This window comes from Scardinius erythrophthalmus, assembly GCF_964197995.2.
Source record: "Scardinius erythrophthalmus genome assembly, chromosome: 24".
Classification (NCBI taxonomy): domain Eukaryota; kingdom Metazoa; phylum Chordata; class Actinopteri; order Cypriniformes; family Leuciscidae; genus Scardinius; species Scardinius erythrophthalmus.
Genome location: NC_138244.1, coordinates 5,987,579 through 6,010,103, shown reverse-complemented (window position 1 = coordinate 6,010,103; position 22,525 = coordinate 5,987,579). Strand labels below are relative to the sequence as shown.

At 36.6% G+C, this 22,525-nt stretch overlaps 2 protein-coding genes across 2 annotated transcripts in view; one reads left to right on the top strand and one right to left on the bottom strand.

Moving 5' to 3' along the window:
- Window positions 1-1,385: 1,385 nt before the first annotated feature.
- On the top strand, window positions 1,386-16,716 carry fads2 (fatty acid desaturase 2). The gene is made up of 13 exons (XM_081355950.1): window positions 1,386-1,500; window positions 2,387-2,639; window positions 3,992-4,102; window positions 9,466-9,663; window positions 9,882-9,983; window positions 10,803-10,928; window positions 11,003-11,063; window positions 13,407-13,483; window positions 13,592-13,689; window positions 14,996-15,092; window positions 15,175-15,254; window positions 15,332-15,457; window positions 16,195-16,716. Exons 2-13 carry the CDS (start codon window positions 2,433-2,435, stop codon window positions 16,244-16,246), a joined length of 1,335 nt encoding a protein of 444 aa, XP_081212076.1. The 5' UTR covers window positions 1,386-1,500; window positions 2,387-2,432; the 3' UTR covers window positions 16,247-16,716.
- Window positions 16,578-22,525, bottom strand: part of eps8l2 (EPS8 signaling adaptor L2) — a 19,972-nt gene continuing 14,024 nt past the window's right edge. Inside the window, exons 15-19 of the mRNA XM_081355949.1 lie at window positions 21,616-21,765; window positions 20,327-20,375; window positions 20,040-20,217; window positions 18,191-18,323; window positions 16,578-18,101 (exon numbers count right to left, since the gene is read on the bottom strand). Of these exons, the coding sequence (XP_081212075.1) occupies window positions 18,030-18,101; window positions 18,191-18,323; window positions 20,040-20,217; window positions 20,327-20,375; window positions 21,616-21,765 (582 nt within the window). The 3' untranslated portion in view covers window positions 16,578-18,029. The remainder of the gene's footprint in view (window positions 18,102-18,190; window positions 18,324-20,039; window positions 20,218-20,326; window positions 20,376-21,615; window positions 21,766-22,525) is intronic.

Here is a 22,525-nt window from a genome sequence, read left to right as displayed (position 1 = left end):
TCCAGATGTGGGCCAGATCTGGGCCGACACTATGTTGCTGTCTGGGATTAGGATTAATTAGGGTGTGTCACCTAATTAAAATGCATAATCCAAATTTATAAGGTTTATAATGTGTCCTGCCCCGACAACCATGATGTAGGCCAAAGCCAGGTTTTGGCACATTTGAAACCTTTCAGGTCAAGATGACATTACGCATCGCCTGCATACGGTATACATTATGCCTGTTTATTGAATGGATTGGAAATATTTCAATGTAAAGATATTCCCTAAAATATTTTTTTACTGGTATATAGAGATTTTTCCTTCTAATTTTGAAAAATGTTAAGGTCTGCCAAAATTAAGTGAAAGAAATTGTGAATTAAAGGGCGTTTAATAATGCTGCATTTGCAAAATGTCCTTTTATGAGTCTCTCTGTACCAGCATTAAATTGAGCATTTATGAGCATCTAATTATCTTATCTTATTTTATCATGAGCATTATCAGAGAATAAATGCTTGACAATGAAGAATCTTTTCATAGATGTTAATACAACTTTTAAAGCCATGATACAAATTAAGGATGGTAAATGCAGCTCTAGATAAACGCAGGTTCAGAAGAAGTCTGTGGTGTTTTCTTTGCGTGGAAAAGTCCAAAGTTCTTCTTTTTTTCGCATTTGAAATGTTTTAACAGTCTGATCAGTCACCAATCTGTGCCTATTTATTCAAAGAAACTTTAGTAAAGGAGTCTTAACATGTAAAATACTGGAACTGTACTTAAAATCTGTATTGAGAATTCATATTGCAACCACTGACAGCTGGTTTGGGGCATTACAGGGCATTTTGGTGACTGTATATATTATATAAGAGCTGTATTCATAATTAACAGATACAATCATGACAATCATGATGCTTTAAATTAAAATTATTTGAAGTTTATCAAAACTCTTGAGACATAGCTATTAAAAATATAGACAAAGTGTTATCCACACAAACAAAACTATATTACATTTCTTTTTTAAATAGGCTATAGCAGAATATAATGCATATTTTATTGTCTTTTTTTCAGTACTTTAGAGTAAAATACAAAATGTAGGCTATTATCTCGTTCATTCCAAATTATATCACTGTATTATTACACATAATTTGATGAGGTATTTGCTTTTGCCCTGTAATTGTTTAGATAAGAAACTTATAAACAGCTTTTTAATGCAGAATTTTACATTATATGTCTGTTAAACCCGCAGGCATTGTTACTGTATGACCGCACTTTGCCGATGTGGTCCTCGAACCTGAGTAACTCTTCTTTATCTCCAGGCTCTCCCCACCCTTCCAAAGTTCTCTCTCTCCTCCTATTGGCTGATGGTGCGCGAGACTGGCGCTGAGTCTGCGCGCTGATTGGCCGCTGGCGCTCGAATGATCTGTTCGGAATTCAACAGAAGTACAAGTGATGAAAAAGTGATGCTTCTCTTTCTCGTTCTCACACAAACTAAATGAGTGTGTGATCAAAGTGCCTGCTGAGAAGGTGAGTAAATGATTGACAGTTTAAACTCGGTGTAGGCTACTTTATTCTTTCTGCTCATGTTATTTAACAACGGATGCACATTAATTGAAATCATGAATTTTTTTGAAGAGAAAGGATGATTTTGTGCGTCATATCGAACGGTTTATTCATTTGTAATGTCCTAGTTGGCAGTTTTGAAGAATCTAGTTTTTTTGCATGCTAGTACTAGTCATGCAAAGTGGTAACACAAAAAAAAAAAAAAAGCGACGAACGCAAAATAAGGAAGTAAGTTAATCGTTTGGTACGTGACGTGTATTTTAACACGACCCTTCGTGTGTTTTATGCATAATAATGAGATTATGTGAGCATCCATTGTCTCATTCAGTTGCTTAAATTATTCTTGAACTGACTAAAGTATTTAAAGGTAGAAGGTTACAACAAAAATACATATTTTAAAATAAAATGTTGATGTTAAATCCAATATTGCTTTATATAGAATTGTTCTAATCTATAGGATACAGTATTTAATGCATTTGCATCAGATCCTTTATGTAATCCCTTACTTTACTCTTTCAAGGGAAAAGCAATTTAATTACAATAATTAATTATGTAGAAACACTGCCTGACAAAACATATTACAGTGTGGAAATCAAACGGTCATGAACAATGGGCTGTGTCTCATAACCTAGTGAGCTGACTATCTAGACAGCTTTTCAGTTTCTGCAACAATGTAGACCTGAATAAAATGGATTTAGACTGCACTTTTTTGATTACCTGACTAAAATTGTATAAAAAATTGATTTATGCATTAAACTGAGCAGAAGTGAACATTAAATGACACTTTTGAACTGTTCTTAGACGGAGCGCCTGCACCAATGTTCATATTAAACTGTTATTGTTGGTTAAGGTGCTTGAAGGTGTTACAGTAAGCAGCAGTCAGAGTTTGATCAGCGATGGGCGGCGGAGGACAGCAGACAGACCGGATCACCGAAACCAATGGGAGGTTCAGCACTTACACCTGGGAGGAGGTGCAGAAACACACCAAGTTTGGAGATCAGTGGATCGTGGTCGAAAGGAAGGTTTATAATGTGAGCCAGTGGGTGAAGAGACACCCCGGGGGACTGAGGATCCTCGGACACCATGCTGGAGAAGATGCGACGGTAAAACACTCAACATTAACATGTTTACATTTAACCACATGGAAGAACTTTTATATACAACAGATTTCTAAAAAAAAATAAACAAAAACACAATGGCTGTGTCTCAACTTAGTGAGGTATAGGCACCATTGACGTGCAGTGGAAATAAGGAGGCAAAGTCCTTATAGTATATATATATATATATATATATATATATATATATAGACATATACATCAAAAACATATTTCTTTTAATGTTAAATACACTATTGTTTTATATAGAATGTTGTATTGTAAGGCTGACCTAAGTTAACTTAGTTAATTTAATTTTGTCACATTTTCCTGGTTAAATAATACAAACCTTATACAATTCTATTTTGTATTTAACATTAACTATGTAATTATTTTGTATTTTAACATTAACTTTTTATTAAAACCAAGTATAAATCTCAACAATTTAGTTTTTTAAAGCATTTTTACATCTATTCCAAAATAATAACCAAAGGCAGTAACAATTTGAACAATAAATTTTACTTTCGAACTGATGTTTAGCTGTTTTTATTATTAGTCGACTTATTTTCGTATCATTCGTCAGTTATCAAAGCTTGGTAAACACTGATCACTAGCAATGTTTCCATCAGCCTGTTTTTATGAAGTATCGCATCAGAAACGAGTGATGGAAAGGCTATATTTCAGCGGAGAAAATCCCTTAATTCGCATAAAAAGCTTTTACGCTCGCTTGAGTTTTTTTTTTTTACTTGTGCGAAAAAGAGTTCATGCGAATAATGGGGGATGGAAACGCATTTGCATTTCTGCTGATGGTGTTTAATGTACTGCTGGTTCGTAGGTTACGAAAACCACCGTCATCCGCTCGAACAACTTGATGGAAACGCACCTAATTGACATTTGTTTTTTCTTTTGTCCGATTCTTTAAATTGTTCGAATCTTTAAAAAGATTTGCTTTACGTTTGGATGGAAACCCAAGAAGATGTAACTTTAATATCACCAAGCTGATTGCTCACTATTTTTTCAGGCCATTTCAGGTTTTATTTTAACGTGACATAAAGCGGTGATATCTAAGTCGCTGAGTTGTTTACTTTTTAATTAGTCGCCATAATGTTGTTCATTCAGACCAATTCACGAACACAGAACTGCAAAAATACTGGATTCCTGGAAAACAATGATTGCCTAACTAGACAGCATTATAAGCATGTGTTTAATGCCACATGAAGCTCATTCAATTTTAAGACCCAGCCAAAGAGTTTCAGGAAACAATCTTCAAGTGTTTTTTTGTCCTTGTGTTGTTTTAATTGTTTCAGATAAGCTTCAAATAAAGATGATCAGTGTTGAATATGTTTAATCTGGTGTGACAGGAGGCGTTTACTGCATTTCATCCAGACCTTCCGCTGGTGAGAAAATACATGAAGCCGCTGTTAATCGGGGAGCTTGAAGCATCTGAACCCAGTCTAGACCGGCAGAAAAATGTGAGTATAGAGACTTTACTAAAGATTCTGACTCACTCAGAAAAGATTAATAAAACCTGTGAGGTTTCGGTGTAAAATATTGCCTTGACACCTTAGTCACTTAGAATATGAATTTACATAATATATCTGGGTTTTGCATATTCATATTTATGATGAACTACTAGTAAGACATAAAAATAAATAAAGTGAGAAAATGTACATGGTCAAACCTTAAAAAAATCAGAGTTAATAAAACCTTCAGGTGTGCCAAATCTAAAGTTGAAAAGTCGCACAGAAAATTGAATTACAATTCAAAGAAATGTATCAGGTCATTGCATTCTGGGAAACAAATGCATATGTCTTCCTGTAAGACTTATAAAACTTAAAGACATTTATAATTTTTTTTTTTTACACTTTAAAACCAGACTGTCAAACGATCTTTATAAGTAGGCCTATGAACTTCCCTTTTCTAAAATGAGTTTTTGCAGTTTAACGATATATTGCTTGTGATTTTCCACATTTGTGAGTCTCCTTAGATAACAGCATTTGCTCAGTGTTACAGTCATTAAAATTTTCATTGCATTTTAATTCAACTTCTATTAATTAAAATTCTACGTCCTGTTTCACACCTCAGTTAAAATTGAATAACTGAATTGCAATTTAACTCTTTCCCTGCCATTGACGGAATCTTTTTAGCTTTCCGTGTTTTCACTGTTATACGGTAGGGGGCTGAAAGAGTACTGAATCTCCTGATCAAAACACAGGCGAAGAAGAAACAGAAACAAACCAGAGAATAGCCGTTTCTCAATACCAAGTACGCAAAGTTCGGACTTGAGTCCTTGGTAGTTCGGACTGTCAAGTTCGACTCAGGAGAACGAACTCCCGAGGACGGGAGGACGCGAGTCCGATAACTCTGCAAATGGAACAGCGGCGTACTTGATAGCGTCACTCAGCTTGCCTTGGCTACTCCGGTTATCTCTTTATAGGCTACAAATAAAACAAAATATGTTATAAACCACCACTTTGCCTCTTTTCATTTTCATTTAAAAAAGATCTTTAACATAATGGCCACACAAATGAGGTTCAGGCAACGCAATTGATTATCTTCACTGCATATTTACAACAACACGAAATATAAAGCATGTTGTGGCAAAAATATTCATTAAACAATCATCACCTGCGTAAGAGACATTTCTGAGTCAAATTGTCTTTCAAAATTCTTTTATTCTTGCAAGAAGGCCCAGTTGCCACACAGAAGTCAAAAGTACAGTCTGTGAAACAAGTGCGACCACGAGAGGGAGGGCAGAGGAGTCTTTATACTGCTTTCAAGGTCTTCTGCTTACAGGCCCTTATCTAAACAAGGAGAGGCTTCCCTGCTAGTTTTCTGATACTGCTAAGTTTATTCTTACAAACTCACAAGTTCTAAATTGGGCGGCCTCTGACCTCAGGGGTCCCTTTTCAATCTGCCTCCTCCTGACGTCTCACCTGTTTCCCAGTGTTTAAAAACACACACACATTAGTCATATGTTGGCAGACCACATACAGTCCAGCAAAGAGTCATTTCAATGTCTTACTGAAATTAAATGAAAATCAATACTGTAAATCAATGAAAATCAAAATTTCCCATAACAAGCACAACCCTGACTCTTTTTGTTTTCATTTTAAAAATATGATGAATAAAAAACATTATAATATTGATCATTAAAACGAACATTTAGCTAAAAGAGACAGGGTTGTGTCATATATGTATATACAGTGAAGAGAATGTAGGCAACATGTAGGCTATTATAATAAAATATTTTAGATGTTTTAAATATATAAAATAAAATGACATAACCTATTTTGCTAAATGTCAGTTTTAATGATCAATAATAGCCATTCTAAAAGTATAAGTAGCCTAAAAGGTATAAGAAGCTATACAATAATAAAGCCAACGATTCAGTCAAACATAAGTCAGCTCTCTAGGCTACATAGTTAAATAGACTGACGTTAAATAAAGCTATAACTTCACTTTGCCCTCAGCTAAAACGTTTTGCCAGGGAACAAATAATACATTAATGAGACAAATAAAATAAATAAATCGCCTGTTGGATATACACAAGACGATTTAAATCTCATGTTATACCCAGACTGTAAAAGGTTATACCACTAGACTAGAGACATCCGAGCCAACGGCAAGTCAGCAGCAGAAGCCGAGGAAAGGCTGTTCTCGGCGGGGTGCGAGCGCCGAGCGTCCGATTTCCTGGTTCTCACAACTCCGAAAACGTCAGATCAAATTTTCAAATAGGTGCTATCTTTATAATAAATAAACCAAAGATTTGAGCTTTAAACAACTACATTCTCGCCTGAAATACTCTTAAAACTACATTTCGTGACACATTTATAGCAGTATTTTTAAATTACGCGGGGTTTCTCCTCTGCTATTGACGCTTGCTGGTTGGTGGTGTGAGATGCATTCTGGGATACCTGGCTTGTCAAGTCCGCACAAGTCACCTCTTGATGCATCCTCGGTAAAAGGGGCGGATCAAGAACATATCCGGGGATTCGAACTGGACTTGGCTAGATGTGAACTTTGAATTGGCACAGTACTAGGGCAGCGACTGATGACGTTTCACAAGTCCACAAGAACACAAGTACAGACAAGAACGCATATTGAGAAACGGCTAATGTCTAATATGTCTAAGGGGAGAACTTCCACTCTCAGTAGACTTCCGGCTTCTGGTTCCACATGAGGGCGCTCACAGGACGAGTGCAGAATGAATGGAGGTCTATGGCGCTATACCCCTCAAAATCCACTTTTCTCAGGATATAATTTTTTGTCTAGTAATTTGAATATTGTATTCGAAAGGAGATGCAAAGAAATTACACATTGCTGGGTGTTAGATTTTTTAGAGTCACTTATTTGCTTTAAAAAGTCTTTTAAAGTGTCAATGACGTCATACACATCGTACGACCAGAGATACTGCTTAACGGCAATCCTTCAGTCGCTTTGGTGCTTTCGCGCTCTGCACTTTCTTTTCTCTCGAGACATCGACAACACAGCTGACACAGGTAAACACACAACACAGCTGACACAGGTAAACACACAACACAGCTGACACAGGCAAACACACAACACAGCTGACACAGGCAAACACACAACACAGCTGACACAGGCAAACACACAACACAGCTGACACAGGTAAACACACAACACAGCTGACACAGGTAAACACACACAGCTGACACAGGTAAACACACAACACAGCCGACACAGGTAAACACACAACACAGCTGACACAGGTAAACACACAACACAGCTGACACAGGTAAACACACACAGCTGACACAGGTAAACACACAACACAGCCGACACAGGCAAACACACAACACAGCCGACACAGGCAAACACACAACACAGCTGACACAGGCAAACACACAACACAGCTGACACAGGTAAACACACAACACAGCTGACACAGGTAAACACACAACACAGCTGACACAGGTAAACACACACAGCTGACACAGGTAAACACACAACACAGCTGACACAGGTAAACACACACAGCTGACACAGGTAAACACACAACACAGCCGACACAGGTAAACACACAACACAGCTGACACAGGTAAACACACAACACAGCTGACACAGGTAAATACACAACACAGCTGACACAGGTAAACACACAACACAGCTGACACAGGTAAACACACAACACAGCTGGCACAGGTAAACACACAACACAGCTGACACAGGTAAACACACAACACAGCCGACACAGGGAAACACACAACACAGCTGACACAGGTAAACACACAACACAGCTGACACAGGTAAACACACAACACAGCTGACACAGGTAAACACACAACACAGCTGACACAGGTAAACACAACACAGCTGACACAGGTAAACACACAACACAGCTGACACAGGGAAACACACAACACAGCTGACACAGGGAAACACACAACACAGCTGACACAGGTAAACACACAACACAGCTGACACAGGTAAACACACAACACAGCTGACACAGGTAAACACACAACACAGCCGACACAGGGAAACACACAACACAGCTGACACAGGTAAACACACAACACAGTTGACACAGGTAAACACACACAGCTGACACAGGTAAACACACAACACAGCTGACACAGGTAAACACACAACACAGCTGACACAGGTAAACACACAACACAGCTGACACAGGTAAACACACAACACAGCTGACACAGGTAAACACAACACAGCTGACACAGGTAAACACACAACACAGCTGACACAGGTAAACACACAACACAGCCGACACAGGGAAACACACAACACAGCTGACACAGGTAAACACACAACACAGCTGACACAGGTAAACACACAACACAGCTGACACAGGTAAACACACAACACAGCTGACACAGGTAAACACACAACACAGCTGACACAGGTAAACACACGTGCTAGAAGAGTTTTTGTTTTGTTTGTTTCTGGTCCCGCTTCGGATGCCATGATGCCATCAAGCGGTATCTCTGGTCGTAATCAGTCCTTCACTGACCAATCAGCGTTCATTAGCAGAATGCTAGCGTGTTATGGGCAACAACAACTCAACCTGTAAGAAATCAAAAGGACATCAGTACTCGTTTTATTCAACTTTCGACCTATAACCCATGTTGAACTTGCAAAACCTACAATCAAATCTGAGATTTCTCAACGGCAATCGGGAGAAAGAGACAAATTTAGCCGTCTAGCGCCATAGACTCCCATTCATTTTGCACTCATGGGCGATCGCCCCCAGTGGAGCTCTGGTGGAACTACAACCAAAATTCGGTACAATAGGACTTAATAGGGAGTGGGAAGGCTCTCCGTAGACGGGCTCTGAACAAACGCTAGAAGCATTGCTGATGCATATGTAAAATAACATGATCGTCTATAAAAAATGACCGCATATAAATCAAAACTGCCTAATGTTACTGAAAGAAATGTCCAGGATGAGCTCTAGGACTTCTTTATTTTGAAAAGTTTTATTTAAATAAAACTTTTCTTTCTTTTGATATATTACATGTTCAGATATTCATACAACAAAATATTTTCGGGGGCCATGAAACTTTTGTAAAAACAATCAACTTTTTTCAAAAACGCTGCCAGAGAAAGAGACACAATAGTGATGTTATTGTACCAACGACATGGGTCACGAACACCGGTTTGGTTGTCACTCCTCTTCTGAGTCATCTGTATGCACAAAGTTATTTTCAACTCTAGCTATGTGTCCATCTACCTATTTTCATTCAGATTTTGAGATATTGCTTTAAAAAACTAGTCGATTAGCTGCGTTTAAATGTTACTTTCCCATGTGAACACAGCTATAGTTGAGTGTGTATTCTCTGTCCTCTGTCAGGCGGCTCTTGTGGAGGATTTCCGAGCCCTTCGTGAGCGTCTGGAGGCTGAGGGGTGTTTCAAAGCCCAGCCGCTGTTTTTCATCTTACATCTGAGTCACATTCTGCTCCTGGAGGCCATCGCTCTGATGATGGTGTGCTACTTTGGAACCGGCTGGCTCAACACGGCCATCGTTGCTGTTTTACTGGCGACTGCACAGGTACGACTGACACGGTCGTATATAAACCGTGTTAAAAAAGCAGCAGGATTGTATAAAATATGTTTTGGATGTCCACAAGCTGTAAATGGCATAATTGGGAATAAAAACGAACTATATAAATGCGACGTCCATCTTAAACCTGCTAAGACCTGCTTGTTTTTTGTTTTTCAGCACTTGTTCATGTTTTTGTTTGCTTTTTTGTTTTAATGTGTCTGTAGGCGCAGGCTGGATGGTTGCAGCACGACTTCGGTCATCTGTCCGTGTTTAAAAGCTCTCGATGGAATCACCTTGTGCACAAATTTGTCATCGGACACCTGAAGGTACCGACATACTCGAAACATTTCATAACCATAAATACGGAACGGTTCTTCCACTAACTAATACAGTTCATTAGCCTAGCTGTAGACCATTTGAATTGAGCATACACTTTATTGTCCAATATTTGGGAAATTTGTCTTGGACTCAGTGACACAGCCATCTACAGTAGATACACATTATATATAACACGTTTAAAAATATAACACATAATTCAATGATAGAAATGATTTTTTAAAATTCTCTTTAAAATCCAAATGAGTAAATCCCATGTTTAAAAGTCTTGCTGGGTTATTTAAATAAAACTGAGGGTTAGTTCCTTCATGACATTTGCACATTGTAAATGCATTTTCAACTTTAAAAGTGTGATTTCATTTGGGAATAAATGCTTTAGTTTGACTGAAATCATACAGTGACAATTTTTTCGGTTGATTATCCGGCCTTGGAAAACTGACTGAATTCACAGTCAAAATTCACTGAATAAAATCCATCCAAGATGGAGGATGAAGCGAGAGATATGCTTATAAATTTGAGAGATTATAAGATCAATATAATTCGCTCAATACCAAAATATGTAGTCTAATTAAAAATAAGCCCCAATATTTGTTTGTGCTCTGTATTTTTACACTATTTATGCTACTTATTAGAGTATAAAATATCATTAGCTTAGCAACATGCTAAGATCAAGCTCTTGAACTTTCGCATGAGAAGTGCTGTTTGCATTAACTGTGAAAGTAGCATCCCGATTGGTCACTAGTGATGTTCTGTTTGAGCGTGTTAGCATGTCGTATTGGCCTGTGTACATATGTGATTGTGTGCTTCAGGGCGCGTCTGCGGGTTGGTGGAACCATCGCCACTTCCAGCATCATGCTAAACCCAACGTGTTCAAAAAGGACCCGGACGTCAACATGCTCAATGCGTTTGTGGTTGGAAAAGTGCAGCCCGTGGAGGTACAAACACACTCTCCTCAGGAAACACACATGAAAACACTAGATCGACTCTGATTTGTCTGTTTTTACTACAGTACGGCGTTAAGAAGATCAAGCATCTGCCTTACAACCATCAACACAAGTACTTCTTCTTCAGTAAGTGAGTGTATGCCACAGTGGCCGTCTGCTCAGAAGCTCCCCAGGAATGTGTACAGGATTATATCATGGTTTAGGCCGGAGACACACTGGCTGCGTGGCGTTTTCTCTGTCTTTGCACACCAGAAACGCGTGTGACGCGCCGCTGCTGCTGCTAGGTGACATATGATGAGCCTCATTGGTGATATATTCGACATTTGGGGAGAGAGTTGTGGAAGGCGTATACTTCACGTTAAACATAAATATATAGCAGCAAAGACAACGTCAGCAAAATAGGCTACAGAATATTTCGTTCTGTATTGACAGGTGCAATATTTGAAAATCTATAATATTTTATATTGTATATCTGCATTTATGTCAAAACCTAGAGACTTTTAAACATCAAAATGTCATTTATTAATATGTATTCATGTCATAATGACATATAAACATCTTTTCCTATTCTATTTTGCCTGGAAACGCTTCCAACACGCTTGCGTGTCGCCTGAAAAATAGGCGTCGTTCTGTTTCTAGCATGCTAACCTGTTAACATGGGAGCCGAAATAAAAACGGACACGCCACAAAGCCAGTGTGTCGCCGGCCTTAGATCGTAAATTATCCTAATGAGAATCAGAATCATACTGAAGTCTCTACGCTACTTTTTTATTCTTCGAGTCCCATTGGATATTGTTGAATATTGTTTGATAAACATTACATTATGAGGTCAAAATGTCCCCACAAAGATGGCAATATCCAAAATCGTTGTCCTTGTGGGGACATTTTTTGGCCCCCTTGAGGAAAACAGCTTATAAATCATGCTGTGATGTTTTTTTAAAAATGTAAAAATCCAGAAAGTTTCTACTGATTGATCTGCTGATGGGTAATTCATGTGTGCTTTATACAGCGGCAGCATGTCTGACTTGCTCACACAGGGTTTCCGCGGGGTCTTAAAAAGTCTTAAAAAGTCTAAAATTCTGAACTTTAAATTTAAGGCCTTAAAAAGTCTTAAAAACGGCCAGATTTTCATCCTAGGTCTTAAATTTCATTTAGTCAGGTCTTAAAAAAAGTGTTTACCCTCGTTCATTTCCAGAAACGCTGGCCGCAGAAAGTTATTACAAAGTAGCAAAAAAGTATAGAGTTGTAGCCTACAAAGCGGAGCTCTAGAGCAGGGGTCTCCAACACGTCTCCAACACAACAGACATATCGCGTCTTTTGCGCGCTCAAGTTTGTTCAAATGTAGGCGTGCGGCAAGCGCGCTTATAATTGAAGCGGCGCGCTAATTTTTTTACCAGACGCAACGAGATGAAAAAAATCTAAACTTTTCAGAATGCCGCAAACGCACCGCAGGTCATGTGACAGGAACCAACCAATCACCACTTTCCATAACAACATTGAAAGCTCAGTCAACATGAAGGATGGGGGTGCACCCAAACACTACTAATAAATATAAGCTAATGTGTAAATGTCAGTAATTTATCTTTTTTGACTCATTCTTTTTATAAAAAAAAAATATTTAAAGGCTGAAATATGAGGTTTATCTTTGTATAAAACCTTTTTTGTCAAAACTTTATTTGAACTTGTACATGTTAGTAGATAACATGTTGCAAGACACTCCTTTAAAATCTGGCCATCATTTTTAATGGTATTTTAATGTTCACGTAAACAAAAAGTGCATATTGATGCTAATCAATTTGTTATTTGCTGTTTTTCGACATAAAACTTGTTGAATTGACTTCATTCACTTCATTCTGTGATAACCGTGATAATTTTGGTCACTTTAATCATCTCATCATTTCCTCTCTAGTTATAATCAACTATGATCAACTAAAATCAACAATAATTGTGTTTTTACAGTATATAATATGCAAAAGTACAATTTTCTATAAAAAAAATTACCTCTCCCTCTCTCTCTCACACACACACACACACATCAGATTATCCTAAATAGATAGATAGATAGATAGATACTCTAATGATCCCGAGGTAACTATCTATCTAACTTGGATAATGCGTCGTGTAGGTCTTAAATTTCAATCTTTATGGTCTTAAAATGTCTTAAAAGGGTCTTAAATTTGACTTACTGAAACCTGCAGAAACCCTGTCACAGCAGTGTGTCGTGTGTGTGTTGGTAGTAGCAAGTCCCAACAGCAGCAGCATAGCAGATCTATTACCAAACATATAACATTATCATATCTATTACCATGCAAAATACTCCAAGAGTTGTCATGACAGAACTATATATGTATATTATTTCACTAGAAACATCTCGCTCAGGTCCTATACGGCTGGTTACGATAGAAACCATCAACTAGGCTTGTTGTGTCTTGATGTTAAAGTCTCTCTCTCTCTGTCACTCGTCCTCAGTCGGACCTCCTCTGCTCATTCCAGTGTATTTCCAGGTCCAGATCTTTCACAATATGATCTCACATGGTCTTTGGGTGGTAAGTTACCATGATCACTTTGACTCTTGCTTTGTTATTGCAGCTGTACGTGCTTTTATAAGCACTTTCTCTGTCCTTATCTTATCTCCTCTCGTCTTATCTTTTTAGGACCTCGCGTGGTGTATAAGTTACTACGTTCGATACTTCCTGTGTTACACGCAGTTCTACGGTGTGTTTTGGGCGGTGGTTCTGTTTAATTTCGTGAGGTACGAAACATCATTTTATCTACTACTACTGCTTTAAACATGTTTTTGTAGATTTTATATTCCAAGTGCCTTTTCAATGGATGAGAAGCACCCTTACAAATAAACACACACACAAAAATACACACACTTACAAAAAATACCATGTTTTTTGCACTTGTACCATCTAGTACCATGCTTTTCTTTCACTTAACAAAAATAAGGATCTTTAGTGGGTGTTGCCCAGTTTCATTCAAGTTGTTTTCTGTGGAGTTTTTTTCCTATATTATATTCTTTTGTTCAACCCGCCAGAACAATCTGAGAGAGAAAAAACATAAGCAACGGAAAGATGTTAGGCTAAATTTATTTAAATGTAAAATAAAAAGTGTGAATGTGTTTATCATATTTTTATTTAAATCCATTTTCCTTCAGTAGTTCATTTTAGCCCATTTTTGACAAATGCATAGTTAAAAGTGTCATAAAAACAAAGTTTCATGTTAAAAATCATTAAAAAAAATTCTCTGATTTACTCAATGAGATATGCTAGATAAATGACTACTATTGAAATATTTTAGAAAGTGAAATAGAAATAAATATGTATATAAACATTTAAATTTCACACAATTTCACACACAGATTTATTCAATTTTTTTTTAATCAGCCTTTTGCTTCTACTCCGATTCACTGTTGCAATATAAACATTTCTTTCACACAGTGGCTGTAATAGCTCATTTTCATGACAGATTTATTCAAACACATTCAATTATGAAGACAACATGTTAGGTAACTATAAAGAATATGTTGTATAGTGCATATATTTATGAGTATAGACACTGAATGGCTTTCCTGAGGTAAATATAATGTTCTGCATCGTTTGCAAGCTGTTTAATGGATGTCTTTACTTAAAGATCTTCATCAAAATATATATATTTTTTAATAAATCACTATTGTTAACCCTGCACTGGCATCCTCACTCCTGTTGTAGATTATGCATGTTGTGTGCACAGAAATAGACAATGACAGAGAAGCCTTTGGAGAAGCGCTTCGGTCAAAGATTTCAGCTTTTCAACATTTTCGGTGCATCACTAATTGCTACATTAAATTTCTGGTATCAAAGTATAAATTTACATATTTTATGATGCTAACAAAGCCATTAAATCAGCGATTACTGATGTACAAAAATTGACGAATTCATGAATTTTACTTTGAGTGACAATAAATGAATATTTTTAATAATGTTTTCCCAAAAATGAGTTTGAGACCAAACAATATTTGGCAGACCCCCGGTCACATGATGTGGGTATGAATGTGTTGTTCCTGTGTGCCGCAGGTTCATGGAGAGTCACTGGTTCGTGTGGGTGACCCAGATGAGCCACATCCCCATGAACATCGACTATGAGCAACACCAAGACTGGCTCAATATGCAGGTACGTTCTGACCCATCACAGCATCACTGGGTTTCCAAACTAGCCATTCTAGCATGTCAACGCTTACATCTCTCTCATTTAGCTGGTCGCGACCTGTAACATTGAGCAATCCTCCTTCAACGACTGGTTCAGCGGACACCTCAACTTTCAGATCGAGCACCAGTAAGAAAACCTCAAGCACACGTTTCTCTATCAGTGTATCTTCGGCATTTCATAACTGCGGTTTGTTCTTGTCCCAGTCTCTTCCCCACAATGCCTCGGCACAATTACTGGCGCGCCGCCCCGCACGTTCGAGAGTTATGTGCCAAATACGGAGTCAAGTACCAAGAGAAGACCTTGCACGGGGCCTTCGCGGACATCATCAGGTATGACACACACATGAACATCTCTTGCTTTCACCTTGAAAAGATTCAGGAACTCTTCCTTCAAAAGTTGACATTCACAAACAATTGAACATGTTATATTAACAATATATGTGACCCTGGACCACAAAACCAGTCACATGGGTCCATTTTCTGCAATTGAGATTTATACATCACATGAAAGCTGAATAAATAAGCTTTTTATTGATGTATGGTTTGTTAGGATAGGACGAGATACAACTATTGAAAATCTGGAATCTGAGGGTGCAGAAAAATCGAAACATTGAGAAAATCTCCTTTAAAGTTCTCCATTTATGTTCACGATTGTGCTGCATTCACTCACAAAAATAAATGTTTTATATATTTACGGTAGGAAATTTACTAAATATCTTCATGGATCATGATCTTTACTTAATATCCCAATGATTTTTGGCATAAAAGATAAAATGGATAATTTTGACCCATACAATGTATTGTTGGCTATTGCCACAAATATACCCGTGCGACTCGTGACTGGTGACGTGATCTAGGCTCACGTATAATGACAAAATGCAGGGCGAGACTTGGTTTTAAATGTGTATCTGTGTATTAATGCCAAAGATTTCTCATTGAAAGCAATGGAGTATCCTGTGTGTTATAAAGCGACGGCAAGGGGTCCTGACCGAACGTTGGGAGCATGTTGTATTTTGTGTGTATTTACTGGCAGATGCTTCACTGTATTCTTCTTCTTCTCCTCTCAGGTCTTTGGAGAAATCCGGAGAACTCTGGCTGGATGCGTACCTCAACAAATAAAACCTCATTCGAGAAGCAAAGAAATATCCACCAATCAGAAAGAGAATCTCTCAGACTAGACACCACCTAAACCACCAGTCAATCAGTTCACTAAAATGACGTTTAGCACTTATTTTTGATATTGAAGCATAATTGTGGCACTTTGAATGTGTTTTTAAAGACTGATGAAAGATGTGCGTCTCGATCCTAATACAGGATGTAGTTGAAGGTCTGTGAATGTGCGTGAATGTACGTGAAAGTTCCTGCTGGATTACAATCGCTGCATTTTAGATTTGAAGAGTTGCTAGATGCGCTGAATATTCTGAGGGGAATTTTTGAGGCACAGTCTTTTAGTAGTCACTTTATTTCTTAAATTTACAATACAGTGATTTGTTTTTATAAATAACATTTGGACATGCTAGCAGAGGATAATACTAAGAGGTTGTACTTGTGGTCCTACTATTGTTATCTGAATAAACTGATTAAACCTCATCTCTCTGTTGTGTTTTAAAGATCAAACCAAATCATCCTTCTCTCTAAATGCCCTTTTATACACATTACAAACACTTGTTCAGTACACAGTGTTGACAAGAGGAAGAAAAGACGCGCATGAATGCATCTGATAAATTTACTGTTCCCGCTTCATTCATTCGTCATAACGGTCAGCATCAGAACATGCGTGATGAGACAGAGTTTAGCACATTATTTACATGTGTAGTGTGACAGACTGCAATCATACATCAAACCCCGAGAAAACGCTCACGCCTGTAGACACGGGTGAATCTCAGCCGTCAAGAACATGTACGGGTCACTTTCAACCACAAAACACAAATTTAGCTTAACATTTCATTTTGTTTTGCAATTCACATCAACTTAAAACACATTTTTGAATTACTGTGATGTGAAATATATATGTATATACATATATATATATGTTAAATTGTATTGTACTGCTTTATATTTTTTATTGCTTTATAAAAAAAAATGAATTGAGAAAAAAAGATTACTAGGAAAATGTCATGAAATTAAATGAAAATGCAAAACAAAAATGTCATGAAATTACATGAAGATGCAAAATAACCCAAAAAATTAAAATTTTCACAATTTCATTTTTCTTTTGAGAATATTTTGAGGTCTGAATAACCGAATAAAAATTACAAGAGAAAAAAAAATATTTTAAAATATATATCTGCATTACTTTGAGAAGTTAAAACGTCATGAAAATGCAAAATAACCACAAAAGAAACAATTAATGGTCCTAATCTGTTTTTTTTTTTTTCATAATTATATTTTTTATTTTGAGGTGTGAATAATTGAGAATTAAAATTACGAGAGAGAAAAAAAATGTCAAGAAAATGCAAAACCAAAAAAAAAAAAAAAAAAGGTCCTAATTGGGTTTATTGATCATTTATTTTTCTTTTGATTTTGACTGAGAATGAAAATTACTTCGAAAAAAAAATGTCATGAAAATGTAGAATAAACCAAAAAAAAAAGTCTTTGTTTTTGAGGCGTGACCTGTTCATGTTTTTGTGAGATTCAACTATACATTGTTTTCATGCAATAAAGAGTCTTATAAGCATACATGTGTTTTCCAGCATGAACAAGATAAAGCATGCGGATACATTTGTACATACACTAATAACAATAAAAGCACCGACAATAAATATACAAATTAAAAAATATATTGAATTAGACGTTTGGTCGACGGTGTGGCAGAATCTACGTCATCTAAGTTCATTGGTGGGTTTGCTTGACAGTCACTGTTGCCAGGTGACCGTTTGATTGACAGTCCGTGAAAGCGCATTCATGGGGCAGATTCAATTTTCTCTTGCTGTTTCCTCATAATCTCCTGCAGTTCGGAATCTCCTCGACTCTTCTGATAGAGAGAGAAAAGACAAATCAGACTAATTGTATACGTTTCCCATGATTTCCCTGTTTCTAATGTTGTGTTGCAGTGTCTCTGACCTCTAGTTGAGCTTTCTGGACGGTGATCTGGCTGTAGACGCGAGAGCCCTCGTCTCCACACACGGCCTTCAGGTGATCTTTATTCAGAGAGAAGAGCTGAGCTCCTGTCAGGATGCCCAAACGCTCCACCGTCCTGACACACACACACACACACACAGAGACACAGTCTTATATTCATGACCTTCAGTGGGACAGTATGATTCTCCAGTATGAGTTAGTCATGTGGAAAGCTTTCATCCACTGCTCAAGCTGTCACGTGTGGTTTTTCCATAGTAAAGGCCATTGGCTATAATTAGGGAAAAGGGACAAACCCTGAAATATGTCCCGGTTCATCTTGTGATTTCCATAGGACGTGTGTCAACAAAGAGAGAAAAAGCCTCAGTTGTTGCACTTCATGATTGTTACTTTTTGTTTACTATTGATTTGATTTGATTTCAATACATTTTTCATAGTTTAGATGGCTTGATTTTATTTATTTAAAATATTTTTTTTATAGTTAGGAAGGATTAAGGATTTTTCAGTAAACTAATTATTTTAATAAATGTTTCAAAGTTTAGAAGGCTTCACGAGTTCTCAGTAAAATACATATATTTTTAATACATTTTTCAATTTTGAAGGCTTCATGAGTTCTCAGTAAAAAAAAATCATTATTGTGTTTTATTTTTTAAATACATTTTTCATAGTTTGGAAGGCTTAATGAGTTCTCAGTAAAAAAAAAAAAAAAAATACATACATTTTTCATACTTTAGAAGGCTGAATCCAAAAAATATTTATTTATTTATTTTAAATACATTTTTCATAGTTTAGAAGGCTTCATGAGTTCTCAGTAAATATACATAATTTCTTATTATTTAAAAAAAAAATGTCAAAAATGTCAGTTTAGAAGGCTTTAATAAGTTCACAGTAAAAATACATTATTTTTATTTTCTTTAATACATTTTTCATAGTTTAGAAGGCTTTAATATGTTCTCGGTAAAAATACATAATTTTTTTTAAGAAAATAAATTTTTTATAGTTTAGAAGGCTTAATGAGTTCCCAGTAAAAAAAAAAAAAAACATACATTTTTCATAGTTTAGAAGGCTGAATGAATTCTCAGTAAAAAATATTTATTTATTTTAAATACATTTTTCATAGTTTAGAAGGCTTCATGAGTTCTCAGTAAAAATACATTAATTTTTTTAACAAAAATATTTTTTTTCATAGTTTAGAAGGCTTTTAATAAGTTCTCAGTAAAAATACATAAATTTTTTTTTTATAAATTTTTATAGTTTAGAAAGCTTAATGAGTTCTCAATAAAAATACATTATTTTTATTTTCTTTAATACATTTTTCATACTTTAGAAGGCTGAATGAATTCTCAGTAAAAAAATATTTATTTATTTATTTATTTTAAATACATTTTTCATAGTTTAGAAGGCTTCATGAGTTCTCAGTAAAAATACATTATTTAATTTTTTTAACAAAAATATTTTTCATTGTTTAGAGGGCTTTTAATAAGTTCTCAGTAAAAATACATTGTTTTTTAAAATATTTTTTTTATAGTTTAGAAAGCTTAATGAGTTCTCGATAAAAATACATTATTTTTTTAAATATTTTTTTTATAGTTTAGAAAGCTTAATGAGTTCTCGATAAAAATACATTATTTTATTTTTTAAAATGTTTTCATAGTTTAGAAGGCTTAATGAATTCTCAGTAAAAAATATTTGTTTATTTATTTATGTATTTTAAATAAATTTATCATAGTTTGGAAGGCTTCATGAGTTCTCAGTAAAAATACATAATTAAATTTTTTGAAATAAATGTTTCATAGTTTGGAAGGCTTGGTCTGTTTTCTGAGGCCTGACTCACGGTTTGGAGAAGCCCTTGGCGTTGAGCCAGGTGGAGACCTCTGCTGGGCTGGAGTCGAAGGCCAGCGGGACGGTCGACTGACGAACCACCTTGAAGTTCCTCGTGGGCTGATTCGTCTTATTACCGGTGATCAACATGAGCAGCTCATCGTTCACCTTATCCATCTGATGAGTGTGACCTGAGGCAGAACCATAAACACACATTTTCAGATGTATTCTCATCCAGAACCGCTTACAGGTTCTGATCAAATTTATCTTGTATGTGTGTGTGTGTGTTCTCACACTCACCGTCTTTATCGCTGCCCATTGAGCTGGAGGGCGACTGTCCTCGGTACGGCTGTGTGAGTGAGAGCAGGAGATACACTAAGTAATGATTACTAATGTCGAGAACACACTTAACGACCAGCTGAAACATTCTCCGACTGAACTGAACACACTTACAGACTTTTCAACGACTGAAGCAGGTTTTAAAGGATTAGGTCACTTTCAAAAATGTTTGCTGATAATTTACTCACCCCGATGTCATCCAAGATGTCTATGTCTTTCTTTCTTCAGTCGAAAAGAAATTTGAACATTCCAGGATTTTTCTCCATATAATGGACTTCAATGGCAACCAACGGTTTGAAGGTTCAAATGTCCGTCTCAATGCAGCTTCAAAGTCTCTACACGATCCCAGTCGAGAAATAAGGGTCTTATCTAGCGAAACGATCGGTCATTTTCTAAAAAAAAAAAATATATATATATATATATATATACTTTTTAACCACAAACGCCCGTCTCGTATTACGTCATCACATTGGAAAGGATGACGTTTTTTTTTTTTTGAAAATTATCGATAGTTTCGCTAGATAAGACCCTTATTTCTCGACTGGGATCGTGTCGAGACTTTGAAGATGCATTGAGACGGACATTTGAACCTTCAAACCGTTGGTTGCCATTGAAGTCCATTATATGGAGAAAAATCCTGGAAAGTTTTCCTCAAAACCTTAATTTCTTTTCGACTGAAGAAAGAAAGACATGTAATGACATCTTGGATGACATCGGTGTGAGTAAATTATCAGCAATTTTTTTTTTGAAAGTGAACTAATCTTTTAAACTTTGACTGGACGCAACTGTCTCTGACTCGCCGCGTTTGGGCATGATCAGTCGTAAGTATCAAATTACATTCATAATCGGCCTTATAGTCGTTAAAGGGATAGTTCACCCAAAAAAGAAAAACTCACGCTCATGTTGTTCCAAACCTGTATGAATTTCTTTCTTCTGTTGAACACAAAAAAAGATATTTAAAGAATATCAGTAACCAAATGGTTTTTGGTCCCCATTGACTTCCATAATATATATATATTTTTTTTTCATTCTATGGGAGTCCATCAACTGTCTGGTTACTGATATTCTTTAAAATATCTTCTTTTGTATTCAACAGAAGAAAGAAATTCATACATGTTTGGAACAACTTGAGGGTGAGTAAATTATGACAGAATTTTCGTTTTTGGGTGAACTATCCCTTTAAGTGTGTCCCCGGCTTAAGGGCATTTAACGTTCATTTAAATCTGATTAAGTTCGGCTGGTTTGTTTACCGGATTGTAAGGTGTTACTGGACTGTAGGGCGGGTCACTCATGACTTGAGGGTCCTCGAGTTTGACCACATCCAGGATATTATAGGGCACGTATCCCGCCTGACCGCTTCTGTTCCTCAACTTCCACCACTGCTTGTCATCCTCCAACACCTTAAAACAAACATCAGTTCTTTCATTATACAAACCAACACAAATTTTTTGACTTTTTTGTCAAACAGTAAGAGAATAAAGCTATAAAATCTTTCATCATATTGAAATCTCTGGCTTTTGATTGGTATGTTGGCAAATCTGAGCACAATCTTGATATCTCTTATGAAACTCTAGAGGAGACACATGTGAGTCTTTTTCTCAGGAGAAACATTAAGGCCCTGTTTACATCTGGCATTAAGATGTGTTTTGGTCGTTCGGATCACAAGTAGACGAGGGAGACACATTCCCGTTTACACCTGGTGTTTTAATCCGTCTCTTTTGTCCACTTTCAACCTCTTCTGTCCTGATTTCTTCAAGGGGAGGGTCTATGAGCGGGTAAATGTTTGAGTTTTTTAGATTTTCGATATAATGGACAAAATAAGCTTGTGTAATTTACATATGAACATGACAGACGGAAAAACACATGGAGAACATCATCTTTAGTTTCTGCTCTGACAGACACAAGACCAGCCGAACGCTGTGAGTGTGTGTTAGAAATCAGGAATGGAGAGAGAACATTGTGCTTGGTACATTTTTCATCTTTAAACCAAACTTGGGTCTTCAGCCGATAAAGTTTAAATCCCGTCTGGCTCGAGCTCTTCCCATAATGTTACTCATTAGATCAGTAGACGGAGAGAAGACGGTCTTTAGTGGCTGTTTGAACACATTCGACCACATGAGCGTTTACACTACGAAAGCAATCCAGTCGAATGTGTTTTCA

Coding starts and splice junctions, on each gene's coding strand:
- fads2 (XM_081355950.1), top strand. CDS start 2,433: ATGGGCGGCGGAGGACAGCAGACAGACCGGATCACCGAAACCAATGGG. Junction 2,640..3,991: donor ATGCTGGAGAAGATGCGACG/GTAAAACACTCA, acceptor CTGGTGTGACAG/GAGGCGTTTACTGCATTTCA. Junction 10,929..11,002: donor GAAAAGTGCAGCCCGTGGAG/GTACAAACACAC, acceptor TTTTTACTACAG/TACGGCGTTAAGAAGATCAA.